Source organism: Siphateles boraxobius, unplaced genomic scaffold, assembly GCF_051911475.1.
Source record: "Siphateles boraxobius isolate OS27281-9 unplaced genomic scaffold, OSU_SipBor_1 120, whole genome shotgun sequence".
Classification (NCBI taxonomy): domain Eukaryota; kingdom Metazoa; phylum Chordata; class Actinopteri; order Cypriniformes; family Leuciscidae; genus Siphateles; species Siphateles boraxobius.
In genome coordinates, this window is record NW_027508723.1 from 495,001 (window position 1) to 522,500 (window position 27,500).

The 27,500-nt window shown below is 38.4% G+C and overlaps 1 protein-coding gene across 1 annotated transcript in view; it reads right to left on the minus strand.

The window, feature by feature from the left end:
* mbd2 (methyl-CpG binding domain protein 2) overlaps positions 1 to 27,500 on the minus strand; it is a 73,557-nt gene that overhangs the window by 13,549 nt on the left and 32,508 nt on the right. Inside the window, exon 6 of the mRNA XM_077223027.1 lies at positions 7,948 to 8,073. Within this exon, the coding sequence (XP_077079142.1) occupies positions 7,959 to 8,073 (115 nt within the window). The 3' untranslated portion in view covers positions 7,948 to 7,958. The remainder of the gene's footprint in view (positions 1 to 7,947; positions 8,074 to 27,500) is intronic.

Here is a 27,500-nt window from a genome sequence, read left to right on the forward strand (position 1 = left end):
GAGAGAGAAAAAACGAGAGAGTGTGTGTGTGTGTGTGTGTGTGTGTGTGTGTGTGTGTGTGTGTGTGTGTGTGTGTGTGTGTGTGTGTGAGTGTGAGAGTGTGTGAGAGAGAGTCTGTGTGTATGTGGGTGCGTGTATGCGTGTGTGTGTGTGTGTGTGTGTGTGTGTGTGTGTGTGTGTGTGTGTGTGTGTGTGTGTGTGTGTGATTCCCAGTGAAATGCTCTCAGTGAGAAAGTGCGGTGAGTTTGCTTCTTTCTTCTCTGAGAAAATCAATAATATCAGAAAGGTGATCAGCTCATCCTTGAGTTGCGCTGGTGTCAGGCAGATCAGACAACAGCACGAGAAAGTAGCCACTATGTCTGATTTCCAAGAAATTGATGGCAACATTTTGGAAGAAACCGTACAGCACCTAAAAAGATCAACCTGCGCCCTTGATGCACTTCCCACATCTTTTTTCAAAAATGTGTTACACAGCTTAGAAGCAGATCTCCTAGAAGTGGTAAATGCCTCACTTCTCTCTGGGAGTTTTCCGACCTCCCTGAAAACTGCTGTTGTCAAGCCCCTCCTGAAAAAGAGCAATCTGGATAAGACCATATTAAACAACTATAGACCGATCTCAAATCTTCCTATCATAGGCAAGATCATTGAAAAAGTTGTCTTCAATCAGCTGAACAAATTCTTAAGCTCGAATGGATACTTTGACCATTTTCAATCTGGTTTCCGACCGCATCACAGCACAGAGACCGCGCTCATAAAGATAATAAATGATATTCGCTTAAATACTGATACAGGCAAATTATCAGTGCTGGTACTAATCGACCTCAGTGCTGCATTTGACACTGTCGATCACAAAATACTTCTTGACAGGCTGGAAAACTGGGTCGGGCTTTCTGGGATAGTCCTAAAATGGTTCAGGTCATACTTGGTAGGGAGAGGTTATTATGTGAGTATAGGAGACCATAAGTCTGAGTGGACATCCATGACATGCGGAGTCCCTCAAGGCTCAATTCTTCCGCCACTCCTATTCAACCTGTACATGCTCCCAATGAGCCAAATAATGAGAAATAACCAAATCGCTTACCATAGCTATGCAGACGACACACAGCTCTACTTATCCCTATCGCCTAACGATTACAGCCCCATTGACTCCCTTTGCCAATGCATTGATGAAGTAAACAATTGGATGTGCCAAAACTTTCTTCAGTTAAACAAAGACAAAACTGAAGTCATTGCGTTTGGAAACAAAGATGAAGTTCTCAAGGTGAACGCATACCTTCAGTCTAGGGGTCAAACAACTAAAAATCAAGTCAGGAATCTGGGTGTGTCTCTGGAGTCAGACCTTAGTTTCAGTAGTCATGTCAAAGCAATAACTAAATCAGCATATTATCACCTGAAAAATATTGCAAGAATTAGATGCTTTGTTTCCAGTCAAGACTTAGAAAAACTTGTGCATGCTTTCATCACCAGTAGGGTGGATTATTGTAATGGACTTCTCACTGGCCTTCCCAAAAACACCATAAGACAGTTGCAGCTCATACAGAACGCTGAGCAGAACCAGAACATATGAACACCAGTCCTCAGGCCTTTACACTGGCTGCCAGTTACATTTAGGATTGATTTTAAAGTATTATTACTGGTATATAAATCATTCAATGGCCTAGGACCTCAATACATTGCAGATATGCTCAGTGAATATAAACCCAACAGATCACTCAGATCATTAGGATCACATCGGCTAGAAATACCAAGGGTTCACTCTAAGCATGGCGAGTCTGCTTTTAGCTACTATGCCAGCCGCAGCTGGAACCAGCTTCCAGAAGAGATCAGATGTGCTCCTACAGTAGTCACATTCAAATCCAGACTCAAAACACATCTGTTTAACTGTGCATTTACTGAATGAGCACTGTGCCACTGTTCGTCCGACTGTTTGCACTGTATTTTATTTTATGTTTTAATTACTCTGATTTCATTTGATTATTTCTGTATTTTATCTTTTATTCTAAACTGTTTTAATTATTCTGATTTCTTTTGATTATTTTAATTTCTTCTATGTAAAGCACTTTTAGAATTCACTTCACAGAATTACCATTGTGTATGAAATGTGCTATATAAATAAACTTGCCTTGCCTTGCCTTGCCTTGTGTGTGTGTGTGTGTGAGAGTCTGTGTGTATGTGGGTGCGTGTATGCGTGCGTGTGTGTGTGTGTGTGTGTGTGTGTGTGTGTGTGTGTGTGTGTGTGTGTGTGTGTGTGTGTGTGTGACAGTGTGAGTGTGCGAGAGAGAATCTGTGTGTATGTGGGTGCGTGTATGCATGTGTGTGTGTGTGTGTGTGTGTGTGTGTTTCATTAACATGCATGTACTGCAGTGATGCTTGTGATGAAATATTAAATTCCCATAGACTGTAATCACAGCTCTAAACACACATCGCTGGACAGGGTCCCTATGTAGTGTTCACTGCTCCCTATTCCCTGCGCACTGGATTCCAGTTCACTTCACCGGACCAAATACATTCATTCGAAACACTGAAGCAGTATAACTCTATTCAACACTGATAATAATCATAAATGTTTATTGATCATCAAATCATCATATTATAGTGATTTCTGAAGGATCATGTGACACTGAAGACTGGAGTAATGATGCTGAAAATTCACAGGAATAAATAACACTTTACTATATATTCACATAGAAAACAGTTATTTTAAAGCTCCAGTAGGTCACTTTTGTAAACAAATGTTTGCTAAAACTGTGATTATGTCCTGAAAGTAGAATATGAGACAGATAATCTGTGAAAAAAATCAAGCTCCTCTGGCTCCTCCCTGTGGTCCTACTGCCATTTGCAGAAATACACCGCTCCCGGTCAGAAACAACCAATCAGAGCCAGGAGGAATGTCTTAGCAGTGTCAATCACACTCGTGTACGCGCTGATCACCCCTCTCTTGCACAGCGCGAGCGTTTACCGTCGTTCGTGACTCTCCTGTTCGAACTCGTTCATCCAAATGAACGAATCTTTTTTCGAGTCATTTCGTTCATTCAACGAACGAAATGACTCGAAAAAAGATTTGTTCATTTTGAAGAACGAGTTCGAACAGGATCACGAACGTGCATCACAGAACAGAGCAAGGAGAGCATTTGTGCTAATAAAACTTAAAGTTTTTTATTTATTTTTGAAATGACCGATCGTTTCGCTAGATAAGACCCTTATTCATCGTCTGGTATCGTTTAAAGCCCTTTGAAGCTGCGCTGAAACTGTCATTTGGTCCTTGAAACGTTTGTGTCCTATTGAAGTCCATTATATGGAGAAAAAGCCTGGAATGTTTTCATCAAAAAACTTAATTTCTTTTTGACTGAAGAAAGAAAGACATGGACATCTTGGGTGACATGGCGGTGAGTAAATTATCAGCAAAAGTTTTTTTTTAAAGTGAACTAATCCTTTAACATTATCTTAGTAGCTATTTATAACTTATAGAAAGAGTGCAACCTTATAAAGTTACATGTATTGCAAAATACATAATGATTTGAGGACCAAGTTTGTAGTCAAAGTATGGGCAGGCCATAGTCAATGTAAAGCATATTGTTGATGTTTCGTCCCTATTAGTGAATGTTCCATAACTGTTAATAATCCGCCGTCATCGGTGGTCCTGCTTACTAGCCTGCGCGTTCACGGCAGGCTCCGCTGTGGGGGAGGAGCTGTGGAGGGAGGAGCTGTGGGGGAGGAGCTGTGGAGGGAGGAGCTGTGGAGGAGGAGCTGTGGGGGAGGAGCTGTGGGGCAGGAGCTGTGGGGGAGGAGCTGTGGGGGAGGAGCTGTGGAGGGAGAAGCTGTGGAGGGAGGAGCTGTGGGGGAGGAGCTGTGGAGGGAGGAGCTGTGGGGGAGGAGCTGTGGAGGGAGGAGCTGTGGAGGGAGGAGCTGTGGAGGAGGAGCTGTGGAGGGAGGAGCTGTGGGGGAGGAGCTGTGGAGGAGGAGCTGTGGAGGGAGGAGCTGTGGAGGGAGGAGCTGTGGAGGAGGAGCTGTGGAGGAGGAGCTGTGGAGGGAGGAGCTGTGGGGGAGGAGCTGTGGAGGGAGGAGCTGTGGAGGGAGGAGCTGTGGAAGAGGAGCTGTGGAGGGAGGAGCTGTGGAGGAGGAGCTGTGGAGGGAGGAGCTGTGGGGGAGGAGCTGTGGAGGGAGGAGCTGTGGAGGAGGAGCTGTGGAGGGAGGAGCTGTGGAGGAGGAGCTGTGGGGGAGGAGCTGTGGAGGGAGGAGCTGTGGAGGAGGAGCTGTGGAGGGAGGAGCTGTGGAGGGAGGAGCTGTGGAGGAGGAGCTGTGGAGGAGGAGCTGTGGAGGGAGGAGCTGTGGGGGAGGAGCTGTGGAGGGAGGAGCTGTGGAGGAGGAGCTGTGGGGGAGGAGCTGTGGAGGGAGGAGCTGTGGAGGAGGAGCTGTGGAGGGAGGAGCTGTGGAGGGAGGAGCTGTGGAGGAGGAGCTGTGGAGGGAGGAGCTGTGGGGGAGGAGCTGTGGAGGGAGGAGCTGTGGAGGAGGAGCTGTGGAGGGAGGAGCTGTGGAGGAGGAGCTGTGGGGGAGGAGCTGTGGAGGGAGGAGCTGTGGAGGGAGGAGCTGTGGAGGAGGAGCTGTGGAGGGAGGAGCTGTGGAGGAGGAGCTGTGGTGGGAGGAGCTGTGGTCGGAGGAGCTGTGGGGGAGGAGCTGTGGAGGAGGAGCTGTGGAGGGAGGAGCTGTGGTCGGAGGAGCTGTGGAGGAGGAGCTGTGGAGGAGGAGCTGTGGAGGGAGGAGCTGTGGAGGAGGAGCTGTGGAGGGAGGAGCTGTGGAGGAGGAGCTGTGGTGGGAGGAGCTGTGGTCGGAGGAGCTGTGGGGGAGGAGCTGTGGAGGAGGAGCTGTGGAGGGAGGGCTGTAGCGTAGCAGAGAGCAAGGGGGTTGGACCTGTAAGTTGTGCTTGTTCAAATTTTCAGGCTAAGTCAACATTTTCTCAAAACTCCCTACTGCAACTTTAAATTATATATTGATTATATAGCAGCTATAGAGCATAAGCGACTTCAAAACATTTTAAAAACTGTAATGATTCCAAACCTTTGACCGCCAGGGAATGAATATATATATATACACTGTACATGTATGTATGTATGTATGAATGTATGTATGAATGTATGTATGAATGAATGAATGAATGAATAAAATAATAATTACCATACTTTAATTTAATATACATGTACATAACACTTCCATGTGCTTTTATATAAATATTAAGTTATTATCAATGTTATTATTATACATTTTCGTTTAAAAGAACTGTCTGTTCTTGATGTTTAATATAAAAATAAACTTAATTTGGTTGTTTTTAATTGTTTTTTCCATCTTATTTAACAGTAATCATGATAGTTGCATTGTAACCGTCGTCTCACACACGCTGGTTTATTCTCTTCAAACCTCTTGTTCCCTTATTATACAATCTCACTAAAGATGACACTTGCGTTCGAATGAAACACAACTCATGTTTATAAAGTGCTCCTGAATTCTGATTGGCTAATATATCGTCCTAATCATGCTAATAAAGGGGAACAAGCGGAGGAAAGCACACAATCTAAACCAGGTTATTGAGGTTTAAGTATAATTTAATTTAATATTCAACAATACTATTGATCTCCTGCATTGACAGCATTATATGAGAACTGAACTGAGCTGGACGATGACATCACGGTTTACTCCAGAGCGGATATATATATATATGAACTAAATTAATAACTTTTTTTAAACAAAAATGAACATCACTGAACTTAAGCTGGACTGTGACACTATTTTCTTCTGGAAACAAACTTTGTTGCATTATTTTCCTGTTCTCTCTGTAAAGCTGCTTTGAAACACTCTGTGTTGTAGAAATTGCTGTATAAATAAATGTCACTTGACTTGATAGTTGAAAAAATGAAAATAAATAGATGCACATTTATGATGGACGGATGCACTTTTATGATGGACAGATGCACTTTTATGATGGATAAATGCACTTTTATGATGGATAGATGCACTTGATAGATGCACTTTTATGATGGACAGAGGCACTTTTATGATGGAGAGATGCACTTTTATGATGAACAGATGCACTTTTATGATGGACAGAGGCACTTTTATGATGGAGAGATGCACTTTTATGATGGAGAGATGCACTTTTATGATGGACAGAGGCACTTTTATGATGGAGAGATGCACTTTTATGATGGAGAGATGCACTTTTATGATGGACAGAGGCACTTTTATGATGGAGAGATGCACTTTTATGATGGAGAGATGCACTTTTATGATGGACAGAGGCACTTTTATGATGGAGAGATGCACTTTTATGATGGATAGATGCACTTTTATGATGGACAGATGCACTTTTATGATGGATAGATGCACTTTTATGATGAACAGATGCACTTTTATGATGGATAGATGCACTTTTATGAAGGATAGATGCACTTTTATGATGGACAGATGCACTTTTATGATGGAGAGATGCACTTTTATGATGGATAGATGCACTTTTATGATGGACAGAGGCACTTTTATGATGGAGAGATGCACTTTTATGATGAACAGATGCACTTTTATGATGGACAGATGCACTTTTATGATGGATAGATGCACTTTTATGATGAACAGATGCACTTTTATGATGGATAGATGCACTTTTATGAAGGATAGATGCACTTTTATGATGGACAGATGCACTTTTATGATGGAGAGATGCACTTTTATGATGGATAGATGCACTTTTATGACGGACAGATGCACTTTTATGATGGACGGATGCACTTTTATGATGGACAGATGCACTTTTATGATGGACGGATGCACTTTTATGATGGACAGATGCACTTTTATGATGGATAGAGGATCTTTTATGATGAACGGATGCACTTTTATGATACAGAGATGCTAAATGCACTTATGATGGAGAGGATCTTTTATGCTGAATAGATGCAATTTTATGATGGACAGATGCACGATGCACTTTTATGATTGACGGACTCACTTTTATGATGAACGGATGCACTTTTATGATGAACGGATGCACTTTTATGATGGAGAGATGCAATTTTATGATGGACAGATGCACGATGCACTTTTATGATTGACGGACTCACTTTTATGATGGATAGATGCACTTTTATGATGAACGGATGCACTTTTATGATGGAGAGATGCACTTTTATGATGGACGGATGCACTTTTATGATGGACAGATGCACTTTTATGATGGAGAGATGCACTTTTATGATGAACGGATGCACTTTTATGATGATAGATGCACTTTTATGATGGAGATGATCTTTTATGATGGATAGATGCACTTTTATGATGGACGGATGCACTTTTATGATGGACAGATGCACGATGCACTTTTATGATTGACGGACTCACTTTTATGATGAACGGATGCACTTTTATGATGAACGGATGCACTTTTATGATGGAGAGATGCACTTTTATGATGGACGGATGCACTTTTATGATGGACAGATGCACTTTTATGATGGATAGTTGCACTTTTATGATGGACAGATGCACTTTTATGATGAACGGATGCACTTTTATGATGATAGATGCACTTTTATGATGGAGATGATCTTTTATGCTGAATAGATGCACTTTTTTGATGGACGGATGCAATTTTATGATGGACGGATGCACTTTTATGATGGACAGTTGCACTTTTATGATGGAGAGATGCACGATGCACTTTTATGATGGACGGATGCACTTTTATGATGGACAGATGCACGTTTATGGACTTCCAAAGACAGACACCCATTCACTCCCCTCATAAAGCTTGGAAGAGCCATGATTTTTTAATATAACTCAGATTGTATTCGTCTGAAAGAAGAATGTCATATACACCTAGGATGGCTTGAGGGCGAGTAAATCATGGGCTAATTTTCATTTTTGGGTGAACTATCGCTTTAAATTCGCTCAGTTTCTCACCTGTCGCTTCTCTACAACGCTCGGCCCTCGGGGTCTCGACTGGACTCAGCGGCCCGGGCCAACGAGTCGGCCATCAGAGCTTCTTCCAGACTGAGCCGGGCCTGATGGACCTTCAGCTCCTGCTCCCTGAGGAGAGAGAGAGAGAGGGATGAAGTCAAACACAAAACACTGACCTCCCTTAATCTGCATCTCGATCCCCCACCCCCCCGGCCGGTCAATCAATCTCTCATGACCTCTGACCCTCAAACACACCCACACACAACACAAACCCTCGTTCCTCCGTCTCCCTCAAACACACACCGTTCACTACCTTTTCCCCCTTCAACATTCCCAGCATCCCTCAATCCATTCATTATAAACAATATAAGAGTAAAATAATAAAAGAATGCCTGTTTTCTAGTTAACTAGCGAATGTAATAATCCAAATATAATAATGCAAGTATATTCAATAGGGATGCATCGATATGAAAATATTGGCCAATAACGATAACCGATAATTCTTTATATTTGAAAGCCGATAACCGATATATAGGCTGATAAATCTAAACCATCATGAAATTTTTGAGAGCCTGATTACAAAAACACAAGTCTCACCATTAAAATCCATGTCCCAAACACACAATTATAATGTTCTCATGATAATTTTATGTAGCCGATATGACAGATTTGCGCTGCACATGTTGCAAATGATTTCAATCATATTTCAAGCAATTCAAATCCATCATGTTGAACAGTGCGCATCTGAAGTGTCTCAGCTGAAGGAAATAATACATTATTTATCGGCTTTAATAGATCAGACACATTTTCTTATTAGGCCGATAACGATAAAAATGAGCCGATACCGATATGGTGGCCGATATATCGTGCATCCCTAATATTTATCCTAATTGAATCTCAGATGACTCCTAAACGCAATTCCCCCTTAAAAATTATAGTTTTGAGAAAATGGTTGAGATGGCGAAAATGGGGGACAACATCTGCTCAAATTCAAAAGTTAATGAAATGTGCTTTATTTTATTCTTTTGTAATTGTTATTAAAATATCAGGAGAGTTTTATACTAATTGCGGCGGTTCGAGATAAATCCATGATAGAAATATATCCGGGTGACTAAAGTAATAACGACTGCAGAAACATTCATGCATTCAAGGGTTAAATGGCTTATATTCCATTTTTAGTCATTTTCTTATATGCTTTTGTCATTGTCATTTGTTTGGTTAATTTTTATTTCAGTTTTTAGTTATTTCAGTAAGTTTCCAAAGCAACTTCTATTTTATGTTTGATTTTTGTTTCATCATTTAATTTTAGTTTAATGTTAAGTAATTTTGCCATGTTCTTATTAGTTGTTGTTTTTTACTAATTAGGTATAATATATTTTATTTTAGTTTTTATTTATTTCCAGAGAGTAATTTTATTGCTTCAACTAAATTACTTCAGACAATTAATTTAATATTTATTAATTTTGTTATGTTCTTTTGTTTTGACATGTCATTTTTACAATTTTGGCTTAATTTATTTGCATTTCAGTTTCAGTTATTTATTTATTTTTAGGGTAACACTTTATTTCGATGGTCCACTTTAGAGTATTAGTAGACTGTTATGCTTACTCATAGAAATTCTAAGGTGGACTATCGAAACAATTTTTTTATATCTATTATTATAATTTCTATAATTTATTTCAGCTTTAATAAAAAATTAAAAATGTTTATAATAGTTTTAGTTGTAATAGTAATAGTTTTAAAACAGGATTTTGCTGCTCTTTTAAGGATTGAGGAGTTGAGTTTGATGTGCAGTGTTGACATGCATGGAACCCAATCCCAGAATGCATTTGACATGAAATGCAAACAAGAGAAAAACACCAGTATCTAAAATGATTCCATCTAATTAAAAATTAAACTACGACAAGTTTCTTGTTGCTCCGGTTCACAGATCAGCCGACGCTGGCATTAGTTCATGAAATCGAGATGCAAAAACCATCATAAATACTGTTAATAACACACAGCCAAGAGCTCATATTCACACATTAACACCGAGTGTGTTCCAACAGCTCAACAGTGTGAAGTAAACTGTTACACACAAACACAACTCGTTCACATAAACACGTCTTAAAGGTACAGCGTGAAATCAGCATATTTAGAGGAATAATAAAAGACAGATTATCATTCATGTCGTTCCAAACCCGTATGACTGTCTGTCTTCGGTAAAACACAAAAGATATTTTAAGAAATGTCTCCAAAATTATATATTAATTTTTTTAAATGTTTTGAATTAGCATGTATTTTCATATTTTCCATTTTCAGTGTAATTTTAGCATCTTTGTTAAGTGCATTTGTCCTTTTTATGAGCTGTCATTTTTACTATTTATTTACTCTATTTTTATTTCTGTTTGCATTTAATTTTTAGTGAGTTTTATTTATTTTAGTGTTTTTGCCCAAGGCAAATTTATTTTATTTCATCTTTATTTATATAAAAATGTTTTCAATAGTTTTAGTTTTAGTTAACAATAATAACCCTGACATTATTGCCTGTTTGGTTTCCAATATTCTTCAGAATATCATATTTTGTGGCCCACAGAAGAAGAATGTCAGTCATACAGGATTGTCATGACATGAGGAAGAGTAAATGCTGACAGGATTATCATTTATGCCATTTCTGAATTATGCCTTTAAATATAAAGGTCAGAGACGGAGGGAAATTATGCATCTTGGTTTACAGTAATAAGTGGCATTCAGGGGAAATATAAGTGTAATATGTTTCTCTGCTCTGGAATCAAGCCTGAGATCAGATGCTTTACAGTAACAAACATCTGACATCAGTAGCAGGAAACACTCACACACACACACTCTCACACACACTCTCACACACACACTCACACACACACACACTCACTCACTCTGACTCACACACACAGGAGTAAATCTCCATATATGAAGACAGGAGTAAATCTCTATATATGAAGACAGGAGTAAATCTCTATATATGAAGACAGGAGTAAATCTCTATATATGAAGACAGGAGTAAATCTCTATATATGAAGACAGGAGTAAATCTCTATATATGAAGACAGGAGTAAATCTCTATATATGAACACAGGAGTAAATCTCCATATATGAAGACAGGAGTAAATCTCCATATATGAAGACAGGAGTAAATCTCTATATATGAAGACAGGAGTAAATCTCCATATATGAAGACAGGAGTAAATCTCTATATATGAAGACAGGAGTAAATCTCCATATATGAAGACAGGAGTAAATCTCTATATATGAAGACAGGAGTAAATCTCCATATATGAAGACAGGAGTAAATCTCTATATATGAACACAGGAGTAAATCTCCATATATGAAGACAGGAGTAAATCTCCATATATGAAGACAGGAGTAAATCTCTATATATGAAGACAGGAGTAAATCTCCATATATGAAGACAGGAGTAAATCTCTATATATGAAGACAGGAGTAAATCTCTATATATGAAGACAGGAGTAAATCTCTATATATGAAGACAGGAGTAAATCTCCATATATGAAGACAGGAGTAAATCTCTATATATGAAGACAGGAGTAAATCTCTATATATGAAGACAGGAGTAAATCTCTATATATGAAGACAGGAGTAAATCTCCATATATGAAGACAGGAGTAAATCTCTATATATGAAGACAGGAGTAAATCTCTATATATGAAGACAGGAGTAAATCTCTATATATGAAGACAGGAGTAAATCTCTATATATGAAGACAGGAGTAAATCTCCATATATGAAGACAGGAGTAAATCTCTATATATGAAGACAGGAGTAAATCTCTATATATGAAGACAGGAGTAAATCTCCATATATGAAGACAGGAGTAAATCTCTATATATGAAGACAGGAGTAAATCTCTATATATGAAGACAGGAGTAAATCTCCATATATGAAGACAGGAGTAAATCTCCATATATGAAGACAGGAGTAAATCTCTATATATGAAGACAGGAGTAAATCTCTATATATGAAGACAGGAGTAAATCTCTATATATGAAGACAGGAGTAAATCTCCATATATGAAGACAGGAGTAAATCTCTATATATGAAGACAGGAGTAAATCTCTATATATGAAGACAGGAGTAAATCTCCATATATGAAGACAGGAGTAAATCTCCATATATGAAGACAGGAGTAAATCTCTATATATGAAGACAGGAGTAAATCTCCATATATGAAGACAGGAGTAAATCTCCATATATGAAGACAGGAGTAAATCTCTATATATGAAGACAGGAGTAAATCTCCATATATGAAGACAGGAGTAAATCTCCATATATGAAGACAGGAGTAAATCTCTATATATGAAGACAGGAGTAAATCTCCATATATGAAGACAGGAGTAAATCTCTATATATGAAGACAGGAGTAAATCTCTATATATGAAGACAGGAGTAAATCTCTATATATGAAGACAGGAGTAAATCTCCATATATGAAGACAGGAGTAAATCTCTATATATGAAGACAGGAGTAAATCTCTATATATGAAGACAGGAGTAAATCTCTATATATGAAGACAGGAGTAAATCTCCATATATGAAGACAGGAGTAAATCTCTATATATGAAGACAGGAGTAAATCTCCATATATGAAGACAGGAGTAAATCTCCATATATGAAGACAGGAGTAAATCTCCATATATGAAGTCAGGAGTAAATCTCCAAATATGAAGACAGGAGTAAATCTCTATATATGAAGACAGGAGTAAATCTCCATATATGAAGACAGGAGTAAATCTCTATATATGAAGACAGGAGTAAATCTCTATATATGAAGACAGGAGTAAATCTCTATATATGAAGACAGGAGTAAATCTCTATATATGAAGACAGGAGTAAATCTCTATATATGAAGACAGGAGTAAATCTCCATATATGAAGACAGGAGTAAATCTCCATATATGAAGACAGGAGTAAATCTCCATATATGAAGACAGGAGTAAATCTCCATATATGAAGACAGGAGTAAATCTCCATATATGAAGACAGGAGTAAATCTCTATATATGAAGACAGGAGTAAATCTCTATATATGAAGACAGGAGTAAATCTCTATATATGAAGACAGGAGTAAATCTCCATATATGAAGACAGGAGTAAATCTCCATATATGAAGACAGGAGTAAATCTCTATATATGAAGACAGGAGTAAATCTCCATATATGAAGACAGGAGTAAATCTCCATATATGAAGACAGGAGTAAATCTCCATATATGAAGACAGGAGTAAATCTCTATATATGAAGACAGGAGTAAATCTCCATATATGAAGACAGGAGTAAATCTCCATATATGAAGACAGGAGTAAATCTCCATATATGAAGACAGGAGTAAATCTCCACATATGAAGACAGGAGTAAATCTCCATATATGAAGACAGGAGTAAATCTCCATATATGAAGACAGGAGTAAATCTCTATATATGAAGACAGGAGTAAATCTCCATATATGAAGACAGGAGTAAATCTCCATATATGAAGACAGGAGTAAATCTCCACATATGAAGACAGGAGTAAATCTCTATATGAAGACAGGAGTAAATCTCCATATATGAAGACAGGAGTAAATCTCCATATATGAAGACAGGAGTAAATCTCCATATATGAAGACAGGAGTAAATCTCTATATATGAAGACAGGAGTAAATCTCCATATATGAAGACAGGAGTAAATCTCCATATATGAAGACAGGAGTAAATCTCTATATATGAAGACAGGAGTAAATCTCTATATATGAAGACAGGAGTAAATCTCTATATATGAAGACAGGAGTAAATCTCTATATATGAAGACAGGAGTAAATCTCTATATATGAAGACAGGAGTAAATCTCTATATATGAAGACAGGAGTAAATCTCCATATATGAAGACAGGAGTAAATCTCCATATATGAAGACAGGAGTAAATCTCCATATATGAAGACAGGAGTAAATCTCTATATATGAAGACAGGAGTAAATCTCTATATATGAAGACAGGAGTAAATCTCTATATGAAGACAGGAGTAAATCTCCATATATGAAGACAGGAGTAAATCTCCATATATGAAGACAGGAGTAAATCTCCATATATGAAGACAGGAGTAAATCTCTATATATGAAGACAGGAGAAAATCTCTATATATGAAGACAGGAGTAAATCTCTATATATGAAGACAGGAGTAAATCTCTATATATGAAGACAGGAGTAAATCTCTATATATGAAGACAGGAGTAAATCTCTATATATGAAGACAGGAGTAAATCTCCATATATGAAGACAGGAGTAAATCTCCATATATGAAGACAGGAGTAAATCTCTATATATGAAGACAGGAGTAAATCTCTATATATGAAGACAGGAGTAAATCTCTATATGAAGACAGGAGTAAATCTCCATATATGAAGACAGGAGTAAATCTCTATATATGAAGACAGGAGTAAATCTCTATATATGAAGACAGGAGTAAATCTCCATATATGAAGACAGGAGTAAATCTCTATATATGAAGACAGGAGTAAATCTCTATATATGAAGACAGGAGTAAATCTCCATATATGAAGACAGGAGTAAATCTCCATATATGAAGACAGGAGTAAATCTCTATATATGAAGACAGGAGTAAATCTCCACATATGAAGACAGGAGTAAATCTCCATATATGAAGACAGGAGTAAATCTCTATATATGAAGACAGGAGTAAATCTCCATATATGAAGACAGGAGTAAATCTCCATATATGAAGACAGGAGTAAATCTCTATATATGAACACAGGAGTAAATCTCCACATATGAAGACAGGAGTAAATCTCTATATATGAAGACAGGAGTAAATCTCCATATATGAAGACAGGAGTAAATCTCTATATATGAAGACAGGAGTAAATCTCTATATATGAAGACAGGAGTAAATCTCCATATATGAAGACAGGAGTAAATCTCTATATATGAAGACAGGAGTAAATCTCTATATATGAACACAGGAGTAAATCTCCACATATGAAGACAGGAGTAAATCTCTATATATGAAGACAGGAGTAAATCTCCATATATGAAGACAGGAGTAAATCTCTATATATGAAGACAGGAGTAAATCTCTATATATGAAGACAGGAGTAAATCTCCATATATGAAGACAGGAGTAAATCTCTATATATGAAGACAGGAGTAAATCTCTATATATGAAGACAGGAGTAAATCTCCATATATGAAGACAGGAGTAAATCTCTATATATGAAGACAGGAGTAAATCTCCATATATGAAGACAGGAGTAAATCTCCATATATGAAGACAGGAGTAAATCTCCACATATGAAGACAGGAGTAAATCTCTATATATGAAGACAGGAGTAAATCTCTATATATGAAGACAGGAGTAAATCTCCATATATGAAGACAGGAGTAAATCTCCATATATGAAGACAGGAGTAAATCTCTATATATGAAGACAGGAGTAAATCTCCATATATGAAGACAGGAGTAAATCTCCATATATGAAGACAGGAGTAAATCTCCATATATGAAGACAGGAGTAAATCTCCACATATGAAGACAGGAGTAAATCTCCATATATGAAGACAGGAGTAAATCTCCATATATGAAGACAGGAGTAAATCTCTATATATGAAGACAGGAGTAAATCTCCATATATGAAGACAGGAGTAAATCTCCATATATGAAGACAGGAGTAAATCTCCACATATGAAGACAGGAGTAAATCTCTATATGAAGACAGGAGTAAATCTCCATATATAAAGACAGGAGTAAATCTCCATATATGAAGACAGGAGTAAATCTCCATATATGAAGACAGGAGTAAATCTCTATATATGAAGACAGGAGTAAATCTCCATATATGAAGACAGGAGTAAATCTCTATATATGAAGACAGGAGTAAATCTCTATATATGAAGACAGGAGTAAATCTCTATATATGAAGACAGGAGTAAATCTCCATATATGAAGACAGGAGTAAATCTCCATATATGAAGACAGGAGTAAATCTCTATATATGAAGACAGGAGTAAATCTCTATATATGAAGACAGGAGTAAATCTCTATATGAAGACAGGAGTAAATCTCCATATATGAAGACAGGAGTAAATCTCTATATATGAAGACAGGAGTAAATCTCTATATATGAAGACAGGAGTAAATCTCCATATATGAAGACAGGAGTAAATCTCTATATATGAAGACAGGAGTAAATCTCTATATATGAAGACAGGAGTAAATCTCCATATATGAAGACAGGAGTAAATCTCCATATATGAAGACAGGAGTAAATCTCTATATATGAAGACAGGAGTAAATCTCCACATATGAAGACAGGAGTAAATCTCCATATATGAAGACAGGAGTAAATCTCTATATATGAAGACAGGAGTAAATCTCCATATATGAAGACAGGAGTAAATCTCCATATATGAAGACAGGAGTAAATCTCTATATATGAACACAGGAGTAAATCTCCACATATGAAGACAGGAGTAAATCTCTATATATGAAGACAGGAGTAAATCTCCATATATGAAGACAGGAGTAAATCTCTATATATGAAGACAGGAGTAAATCTCTATATATGAAGACAGGAGTAAATCTCCATATATGAAGACAGGAGTAAATCTCTATATATGAAGACAGGAGTAAATCTCTATATATGAACACAGGAGTAAATCTCCACATATGAAGACAGGAGTAAATCTCTATATATGAAGACAGGAGTAAATCTCCATATATGAAGACAGGAGTAAATCTCTATATATGAAGACAGGAGTAAATCTCTATATATGAAGACAGGAGTAAATCTCCATATATGAAGACAGGAGTAAATCTCTATATATGAAGACAGGAGTAAATCTCTATATATGAAGACAGGAGTAAATCTCCATATATGAAGACAGGAGTAAATCTCTATATATGAAGACAGGAGTAAATCTCCATATATGAAGACAGGAGTAAATCTCCATATATGAAGACAGGAGTAAATCTCCACATATGAAGACAGGAGTAAATCTCTATATATGAAGACAGGAGTAAATCTCTATATATGAAGACAGGAGTAAATCTCCATATATGAAGACAGGAGTAAATCTCCATATATGAAGACAGGAGTAAATCTCTATATATGAAGACAGGAGTAAATCTCTATATATTGTAGGATTACAAATTTTATTTTAAATGTATAATTGAGCTTCCAATACAATAGCATAGAAACTGAGAAAGTTTATTAGTGTGAATTTTGTATCTAAGGTAAATGATGTCACAAACCTGCCTGTTCCTGTCTGTCCAGCTCTCTATTGTAAGTTAAATTGGTCAGAGCACTGAGACTATCACCTTTTGTCTTTATGCACTGCCTGGCCATTAAGATAATGTGAAGGTATCGGTGAAGAGTCTGGCTGATTGGATTAGGATATTTACATTACACTGTTATGCTGATTGGATTAGGATTGGTAACACTCTCAGTCTAGGGCACATCCTTAACCCAGATGCCTCATTTGCATGCTTTTGTTTCCACCTTTATGTAACTCCTCCTCCTGAAAGGGTATATGAACTAAATGTATACTGCCTTAGTTAGACTTGATTGAGATGACTACAGCGACGAAATAAAGAACTTATACCTCAACAATCTCCTGGTCTGCAACTCTATCTTTTCTACACTTGAGAAGAAGAAGTTCACAACAGATGGTGCCGTGACCCGGATGGAGAAACTGAAACTCAACAAAGAATGAACTTTTGAAACTTCAAAGCTCAAAGATCTCAACAAAGATCTTACTTTCCAGTTCCAGACTGAATCTTTTGAATCCAGAAAGATCTCAACAAAGCTGCCTGAGTTCGCGAACTGAATCTCAACAAAGATCTCAACAAAGCTGACTGTGTTCCAGAACTGAATCTCAACAAAGATCTCAACAAAGCTAACTGAGTTCCAGAACCAAGCTCAACAAAGATCTCTGACTGAGTTTCCAGACGGAATTTTTTCCATACAACAATAATTTGGTGAGTTTCACTCCATTCAAAGAACCGTTGAAAAACCAGTAAAAATTATCCTCTGTGCCGTCAGAGAAAGAGTTATCAGACAGCTGTAGTGTTTGATTACCCAAAGTTATCCTTTAAAAGTTGTCTTTTAAAGATGAAAATATATCCTCTGTTCAGGCAGGGACGTTTTTAACATCACATGTTAAAAAGATATCCTCTGTGTCAGGCAGGGAAGATTAGTATTATTTTGCTAATTATTTGTTTTGTTGTTTGTTACCTTGTGGTGTTACCCTCTAAAAAAAAAAATTCTTTTAGAGAAGAGAGTTTGATCCTCTGAATTGTCAGGGAAGTTGTTGGTATCCTCTGTGCAGACAGGGAAGATTTTAGCATTCAAGTTAAAATATTGTTAGCCTCTGTGCAAGCAGAGAAGAGGTAGTCTTACAGGCTATTTATTTTGGCTACCCTTTTAAAAGTTTTTCTTTTAGAGAGGAAAGTTTGATCCTCTGTTTCAGGCAGGGAAGAGTTAGCAATACATGCTAGTAATTTTGTTTTATCCTCTAAAAAGTTAGGAAGGTGAAAGATCCTTTCCGTTTCTTTCAGGGAAGATTAGCGTAACGTGCTAATATTTTGTGTTTCATCCTCTGTTTCTGGCAGGGAAGTTAAATGTGATGTGTTGGTAACAAGGAAGGTTTATCAACAGTTTGATCTGTGACATAAGTGTAGACTCTTTTGATCAGAGAAGTTTTAGTGTTTTTGATTGTGTGATAAAGAAATCCACAAAATGGTTAGAACGAATGCTAGGCTGGTTCCAACAACTGAAAAATTTGGTCTTGCGACTCCTTTGTGGTCAGATAGTGAATTTAAAACACTGTTAGGAGAACAAATGAACCTAATAGTCACTGAGAAAGTTAGAAAAGAACTAACGCAGAAATATGAGATTCATCCAGACAAAACTTGGTCGGTAGATGAGTGTAAAAAAGTACTAGGAGCAAGTATTCGCAAGAACAATGTGAAAGGCATAATATGTTGCCATAGAGAATTTGGTTTAGCACTAGCTACAGAACAGTCTAAACGCAACTCAGAGCTAGAGAAACAGATTAATGAGCTCCGGGCTAAAGTTTCCTCTTTAACCAAGAAATTGAACCGCAACAAAGATGCAGAAAAAAACTGATGGGGAAGAAGTAAGTCAGCCTGATAACATTTACCCTGATTTACGAACGTTCTTTGAAACAGATGTAGCCGTCCAATCAGTCACTGATAAGCCTGTTAATTCAGTTTATGTGTGTGGAGCTAGAAAAAGATCACAGGGAATTGAGGAAAATGAAAGTGTTTCTACCCACCCTTCTGTAGTCCGAATACAAACTGTCGCAAAAGCCCTTGGACCTAAGGATATAGAACGACTCTCTGAGAGTTTACCCTCACCACGTAAACAGTTTTCTGAATTTAGAAGGGCATTGATCAGCAAAATTCGTCTATATGACATGTCGTTAACAGAAGTCACACAGTTAATGTCACAAATTTTAACTGATTCTGAATTCAACAGTTTTGAATCTGCAGTGACTTCTGAACTACAACATGCCAGTAGAGGCGATATGAGAGAAGGTGTTTTGAAAATCCTAAAGACTATCTTAGGACCCAAAATAGACTGGTCTAGAGTTACTAGCTGTGTACAAAAGAAAGAAGAAACGGTAAATGAATATACTGAACGGTTTTGTCAGTCAGCCATAACTTACAGTGGAATAGTGGATGATTCCGAAAGTGTGCTCGATGACAAAGGACCACTAATTCGTATCTGGTCAGATGGCCTTGTAGCCGAATACAGAAGAGCTTTGCCATTCCTAGATCTAACTTGGTCTAACAGAACTCTCAGAAGTAACGTTGACAGGTTAGCTGCATGGGAAAGAGATGCTGATGTTAAAACCAAAGTGAGAGTAGCAGCAGCAGCTACATTTAGCACAGCAAAACAAGAAAACAGGTGGTCTAAAAAAGAAGGGAGCTGCCACTATTGTGGAAGATTAGGACATTGGGAGAAAGAGTGTAGGAAGAAATTGCAAGATACAAAAAGAAATGCTATGCATAATTCTGCTCCTTCTCAGCCTGCTTACAACCCGGAAGCAGTTCCACAAGTGTCCACTGAAACTTTAGGACAGCTTGTTCAGGCTCTTTTAAGAGCACAAAAAGACCAGGAAAAAAACTAATTGTTGGGGCTGTGAGTAGCTACCTTACCCCTGTAATACATCATAATGACACAAGAATTTTTGTGAAAGGTAGCATACAAGAGAAAGAAATTGATTTTTTGCTTGATACAGGTGCAGAAATTACCATAATTCCTACAAAATTGGCTAAAGGTTTAGACATTCCGTACAAGAAAACCAAATTTTCTTTAACTGGCGTAATAGGTGAAGATTCTGATTTGTATGAAACCCCGCCCATAGATGTACAATTTGGCCCAAAAACTCTGACTACAAAATTGTTATGTGCTCCATTAAATACAGGTGCAATTTTAGGCATGGATCTCCTGAGACAAATACATCTAACTTTAGACGTGTCCTCAGAATCTGCTAGCATTCAAATTTCCTCAGCACAAGTTTCTACCAATAATGTAATCCCTCCAGAGTATGCTTTCTTACAGAATCATCCAATTTGGGCTAAAGACAAGGATGATTGTGGTTTGTTGACAGGTGTAGAACCAATAAAATTGACGGGGACTCCACCTCCGGTCACCAAACAATATCCGATCAATAAGGAAGCTATACAGGGGATCAAACCTATTGTAGAAAAGTTGCTGACGCAAGGAGTGCTAGTTAAAACCAACAGTCCCTGTAACTCACCCATTTGGCCCATCAAGAAATCCAATGGGACATGGAGACTTACAATAGACTACAGAGTAGCCAATAAAAATATTGATAAAATCACCCCTCTAGTGGCAGATCCTTCCACAATTTGTAATGGCATACCATTAGAGAGTAAGATTTTTTCAGTAATTGATATGTCTAATGGATTCTTTTCTGTACCGTTGCACTCTGACAGCCAGCCATGGTTAGCTTTCACAGTTGACTATGAGCAATACCAGTGGACATGTTTGCCACAGGGATTTCAAAACTCCCCAACCATATACCATCAGGCTGTCAGACGTGATTTGTGTGACCCAGAATGTCCGGTAAAACAGTCCACTATGATCCAATATGTCGATGATATTTTGATTTCCTCAACAGATCACGAGGTACATCAAACTGAATTGGCATCATTGTTGGACTATTTGCATAAGAAAGGACACAAATGCAGCTTTCACAAAGCTCAAATTGCTAAAAAGCAAGTCACATTTCTGGGTCAAACAATTGGTGCAGGAAATAGATCCATTACACAGGATCGAGCGGCTTCAGTCAAAGCCATACCCCCGCCTACTACCATTAAAACACTCCGATCATTTTTAGGAACAGCAGGTTACTGTAGACCTTGGATTGAAGACTATGCCTCAATTGCACAGCCGCTCTATGACTTGTTGAAAGGCCATGATAAAGATTCTGATACTGTTTGTATGGAAGAATGTCACCTCAAAGCGTTCAATGATTTGAAGAGAGCACTATGTCAAGCACCAGCATTAGGAATTGCCCAAACTGATAGACCATTTGTGCTTTATGTCCATGAACATTTAAGCTTCATGACTGCATGTCTAATGCAAGATCATGGGGGCAGTTTACGCCCAATTCATTACTATTCTGGTAAACTTGACATAGTAGCTCAAGGTATGGGCCCATGCCTCAAAGCAGTACAGGCAGTGCATCTAGCGCTTCAGGCTTCATCAGGAATGGTGTTAGGACAGTCTGTAAACGTAAGATGTCCGCATGCAGTGTCCGCATTAATGAATCAAGCAAAAGTCACTTCTGTCACTTCCTCTCGCTGGGGAAATTGGTTAGCAACTCTCACAGCCCCGAATATTGTCTTACAGCGTGCACCTGTCACGAATCCGTCCTCGTGTATGATGTCTGCTATGACTGAAGTTTTGTTAGAGGATGAAGGAGAAATGACACACGATTGTGTTACGCTTACATATACACCTATGAGTGAAATAAAAGAAACTCCCACAGAGAATTCAGAATTTGAGTTGTTTGTTGACGGTTCAGCTCAAGTAATTGAAGGTAACAGACGAGCAGGTTATGCAGTAACGTCCACCACGGAAGTGTTAGCTTCAGGACGTCTTCCAGATCATTTTTCAGCTCAAGCTGCAGAACTAGTAGCCCTAACAAGAGCATGCACGCTAGCTTCAGGATCAGTTGCTAATATCTACACAGATTCCAGATATGCTTTTGGGGTAATTCATGATTTTGGTGTCATTTGGCAAACCAGACAGTTTCTAACTTCTGCTGGATCCCCCATTAAGCATGCTGAATTAGTGAAAGATCTAATGTTTTCCATGAAACTTCCAAAGAAATTAGCAGTGATCAAAGTGAAAGCACATCTCACAACTAATACTACGGAAGCTAAAGGTAATGCTCTTGCTGATATGGCAGCTAAACAGGCTTGTTTCTATGCAACTGTACAAGTGTGTTCAGGTAGTGCAGCACAGAAGACAATTATGCCTCCTGAATCAATAATTGATCTGTACAAAGACGTTCCTCTGTATGAAGCATGGACATGGTTAGACAAAGGAGCCACAGTGGATTCATCTGGTTGCTGGACCAAAGGGGGAAAGTATGTCGCTCCCGAATCACTGCTGCCATATTTGGCTCAACAAATACACAGTTTAGGTCACAGTGGTCCAGCAACGATGAATCACAGGTTCTCAAATCAGTGGTGGAATCCAAAATTCAGAAATGTAGCCACAGAAACAGCCAAGAGGTGTGTTACATGTCAGAAAAATAATGATATACCAGCAGCCACTACACCAGCAGCACATACCCCAGCTCCACCAGGACCATTTCGTCACCTGCAAGTTGATTACATATCATTGCCTCGTTGTAAGGGAAAAACTGATGTTTTGGTAGTAATAGACAAGTTCTCAAGATGGGTAGAAGCTTATCCAACAGGGCGTGCTACAGCTGCACATACTGCTAAATGTCTTGTCACTGATTTCATTCCCAGATGGGGATTACCAGATTGGATTGACTCAGATCAAGGTACACACTTCACAGGACAGATAGTCAAGGAAGTGTCTAGAATGTTGCAGATTAAGTGGAACCTCCACTGCCCCTATAGGCCACAAGCATCAGGACAGGTTGAACGTGCAAACAGAACAATCAAAATCAGGCTAAGCAAAATGCATCAGGAAGGAGTACCATGGGTTGAAGCGTTGCCAGCAGTACTGTGTAGTATGAGAGCATCACCTAACAGAACAGTAGGACTGAGCCCTCATGAGATTATTACTGGACGCCCCATGCAGATGCCAGGTGTGATTGATCTTAGAAATGCTGATGTACACATTACCTCAGATGCCCTGATTGCTTACTGTGAAAACCTAACAAAGGCGGTACAGAGTGCCAGAGGGAGAGTTGAGTCATGTTGGCAGACTTCACCAGAAGGGGGACACACAATCATCCCAGGTCAATGGGTCATGATAAAGTCATTCAGAAATAAGCCATTAGAACCAAAGTGGCATGGGCCACATCAAGTGATGTTGATTACAGCCGCTGCAGTATTGTGTGAGGGAAGGAAAACCTGGACTCATTGTACACACTGTAAGGTTGTTCCCCCACCAACAGGGATAGGTTAGGACACAGAACCAGTGAGGAGCCCCGGGAAGAACCGAATGCAGTAGGCTTCGAGGGTTAACCCTGGGGTGAAGACTTCCCTCATAGGCCCTATCCTAGTCCATCCTTACCTCACTGTTCTTTAGGTGTCAAAGGTTTAAGAAATAGGGAAAGAGGAAATCAACAATAGCAGACTCAGAAAAAGTTCACAATCCTAGTGTTTGAACAAATACTGCTCTACTGTCTTTTTTTTTTTTTTTTCTTTCTTATTCTGTGCAGACACCACTTGATGACAGTCCGGGACCCATACGCACCAACCTCCTCACCTGCGTATGAAGCCACAACCTCCAGAAAACAACTAGACTCACTGGCGAACCAACTATCACGAAAGAAAAAAAAAAAAATACACAACGCAGAGACTCACATACGAAACCTTCAATCATCCATCAACATGATCAAGATTGTCGTTCTACTAAGCATCATGGACATCGCACAAAGTGTGGACTCCAGAAACAACATATTCTTAGAGCTAATGAATATGTCAAGAAATGCCTTGTTTGCTGGAAAGGACGTTTGCATGCCACACGCACCTTCAGTAGGAGCAGGAATCCCCTGGGTGGCACACCCTATCTCCAAATGTGACACGTGTACCTTATTCAATCATCATACCAGTGAATTATACAACAAGGATACATGTCACAATACAACAATTCCTCCAGCTTCTCCGTGTTTCATTCCAGGACTACCATCCTGCAACCTAACTTCAGCTACTCCCATCATGACAGATCTACTCCTGCCAATGATGTTCTATTGGTGCATGGAAAATTATGCTCCAGCATCGACTCCACTGGGGGAAATTCCTCGTGAACGTTGCAGCTTTGTGATTGAAAGAGGAGCAGAATCCCACGTGTACGTTACTACAACAGATAAGAAAGAGGAAAATGACTTAACAGAGTGTTTCTCCAGAAACCCATCCCTACCAAATTTTTTTGAAATAAATCAGTTGTGTATGATCTCTCCACCAACTGACACTTTTTGGTTATGTGGAACTTCTGTCTACAGCATCCTCCCCAGCCAATTTAACGGAAGGTGCACCCTGGTTTATATTCTACCAGCTATCAGAGAAAATACACACTCCACCCCAAGCTCCCCACAGCTACAAAATTCAGCTCCTACCACTAACGAAGCAGATGGCTGCATTCCAGGACTCACTTGTGCACAAACATGGTGGTCAAGAACTCTTGGAGCATTAATACCATCTTATGGTGTCATGCAAGCCCTTGATCAAGTCAGAAGCTTATCGAATTCTGTACAGAAATTGGCCAATGATACGGCTTGGGCCCTTGGTAACATCACGGACACTCTCGCTTCGCACAAGATAATGATCTTACAGAACAGAGTGGCCTTGGATTACATTCTAGCAACGCAAGGAGGAGCCTGCACCATCATCGGACCTGAGTGCTGCACCGGGTTAATGGATCCAACAGAGAACTTGAACAAAATCCAACAAGACATTCTTGATCTTTCAGCAAAATTACACCAGATGACTGAAGTTAATTTTTCATGGTTCGGAAACTTGATTGGGAAACCCTGGCTGTGGATAAAGGAAATAGCAATTCTGCTGTTATTTCTTCTAATAGCATACTATCTATGCGTCCACAGTATCAAGTGTTTCATTCAACAAATGACTCACGCCCCTCACAAAGAAATGACAGTCCCAAACAGAAAAGACTATTACCCTTAAGAACTTAACGGACCCTAAATTTGCATTTTTGTTTCTGTGTCAGCATGCAATTGCAGAAACAGCAACACAGAAGCATGAGCCTGTAATGATCACAAGTTACAAGAATTTAACTTTTAAGTGTCTAAATTTGTATTTTGTGAGAGTTATTTAGAACTCTCAAAGGGGGAACTGTAGGATTACAAATTTTATTTTAAATGTATAATTGAGCTTCCAATACAATAGCATAGAAACTGAGAAAGTTTATTAGTGTGAATTTTGTATCTAAGGTAAATGATGTCACAAACCTGCCTGTTCCTGTCTGTCCAGCTCTCTATTGTAAGTTAAATTGGTCAGAGCACTGAGACTATCACCTTTTGTCTTTATGCACTGCCTGGCCATTAAGATAATGTGAAGGTATCGGTGAAGAGTCTGGCTGATTGGATTAGGATATTTACATTACACTGTTATGCTGATTGGATTAGGATTGGTAACACTCTCAGTCTAGGGCACATCCTTAACCCAGATGCCTCATTTGCATGCTTTTGTTTCCACCTTTATGTAACTCCTCCTCCTGAAAGGGTATATGAACTAAATGTATACTGCCTTAGTTAGACTTGATTGAGATGACTACAGCGACGAAATAAAGAACTTATACCTCAACAATCTCCTGGTCTGCAACTCTATCTTTTCTACACTTGAGAAGAAGAAGTTCTCAACAATATGAAGACAGTAGTAAATCTCTATATATGAAGACAGGAGTAAATCTCTATATATGAAGACAGGAGTAAATCTCTATATATGAAGACAGGAGTAAATCTCTATATATGAAGACAGGAGTAAATCTCCATATATGAAGACAGGAGTAAATCTCCATATATGAAGACAGGAGTAAATCTCTATATATGAAGACAGGAGTAAATCTCTATATATGAAGACAGGAGTAAATCTCCATATATGAAGACAGGAGTAAATCTCCATATATGAAGACAGGAGTAAATCTCTATATATGAAGACAGGAGTAAATCTCTATATATGAAGACAGGAGTAAATCTCTATATATGAAGACAGGAGTAAATCTCTATATATGAAGACAGGAGTAAATCTCTATATATGAAGACAGGAGTAAATCTCTATATATGAAGACAGGAGTAAATCTCTATATATGAAGACAGGAGTAAATCTCTATATATGAAGACAGGAGTAAATCTCTATATATGAAGACAGGAGTAAATCTCCATATATGAAGACAGGAGTAAATCTCTATATATGAAGACAGGAGTAAATCTCCATATATGAAGACAGGAGTAAATCTCCATATATGAAGACAGGAGTAAATCTCCATATATGAAGACAGGAGTAAATCTCCATATATGAAGACAGGAGTAAATCTCTATATATGAAGACAGGAGTAAATCTCCACATATGAAGACAGGAGTAAATCTCCATATATGAAGACAGGAGTAAATCTCTATATATGAAGACAGGAGTAAATCTCCACATATGAAGACAGGAGTAAATCTCCATATATGAAGACAGGAGTAAATCTCCACATATGAAGACAGGAGTAAATCTCCATATATGAAGACAGGAGTAAATCTCCATATATGAAGACAGGAGTAAATCTCCACATATGAAGACAGGAGTAAATCTCCACATATGAAGACAGGAGTAAATCTCTATATATGAAGACAGGAGTAAATCTCCATATATGAAGACAGGAGTAAATCTCTATATATGAAGACAGGAGTAAATCTCTATATATGAAGACAGGAGTAAATCTCTATATATGAAGACAGGAGTAAATCTCTATATATGAAGACAGGAGTAAATCTCCATATATGAAGACAGGAGTAAATCTCTATATATGAACACAGGAGTAAATCTCCATATATGAAGACAGGAGTAAATCTCTATATATGAAGACAGGAGTAAATCTCCATATATGAAGACAGGAGTAAATCTCTATATATGAAGACAGGAGTAAATCTCCATATATGAAGACAGGAGTAAATCTCCACATATGAAGACAGGAGTAAATCTCCATATATGAAGACAGGAGTAAATCTCCACATATGAAGACAGGAGTAAATCTCCATATATGAAGACAGGAGTAAATCTCTATATATGAACACAGGAGTACATCTCCACATATGAAGACAGGAGTAA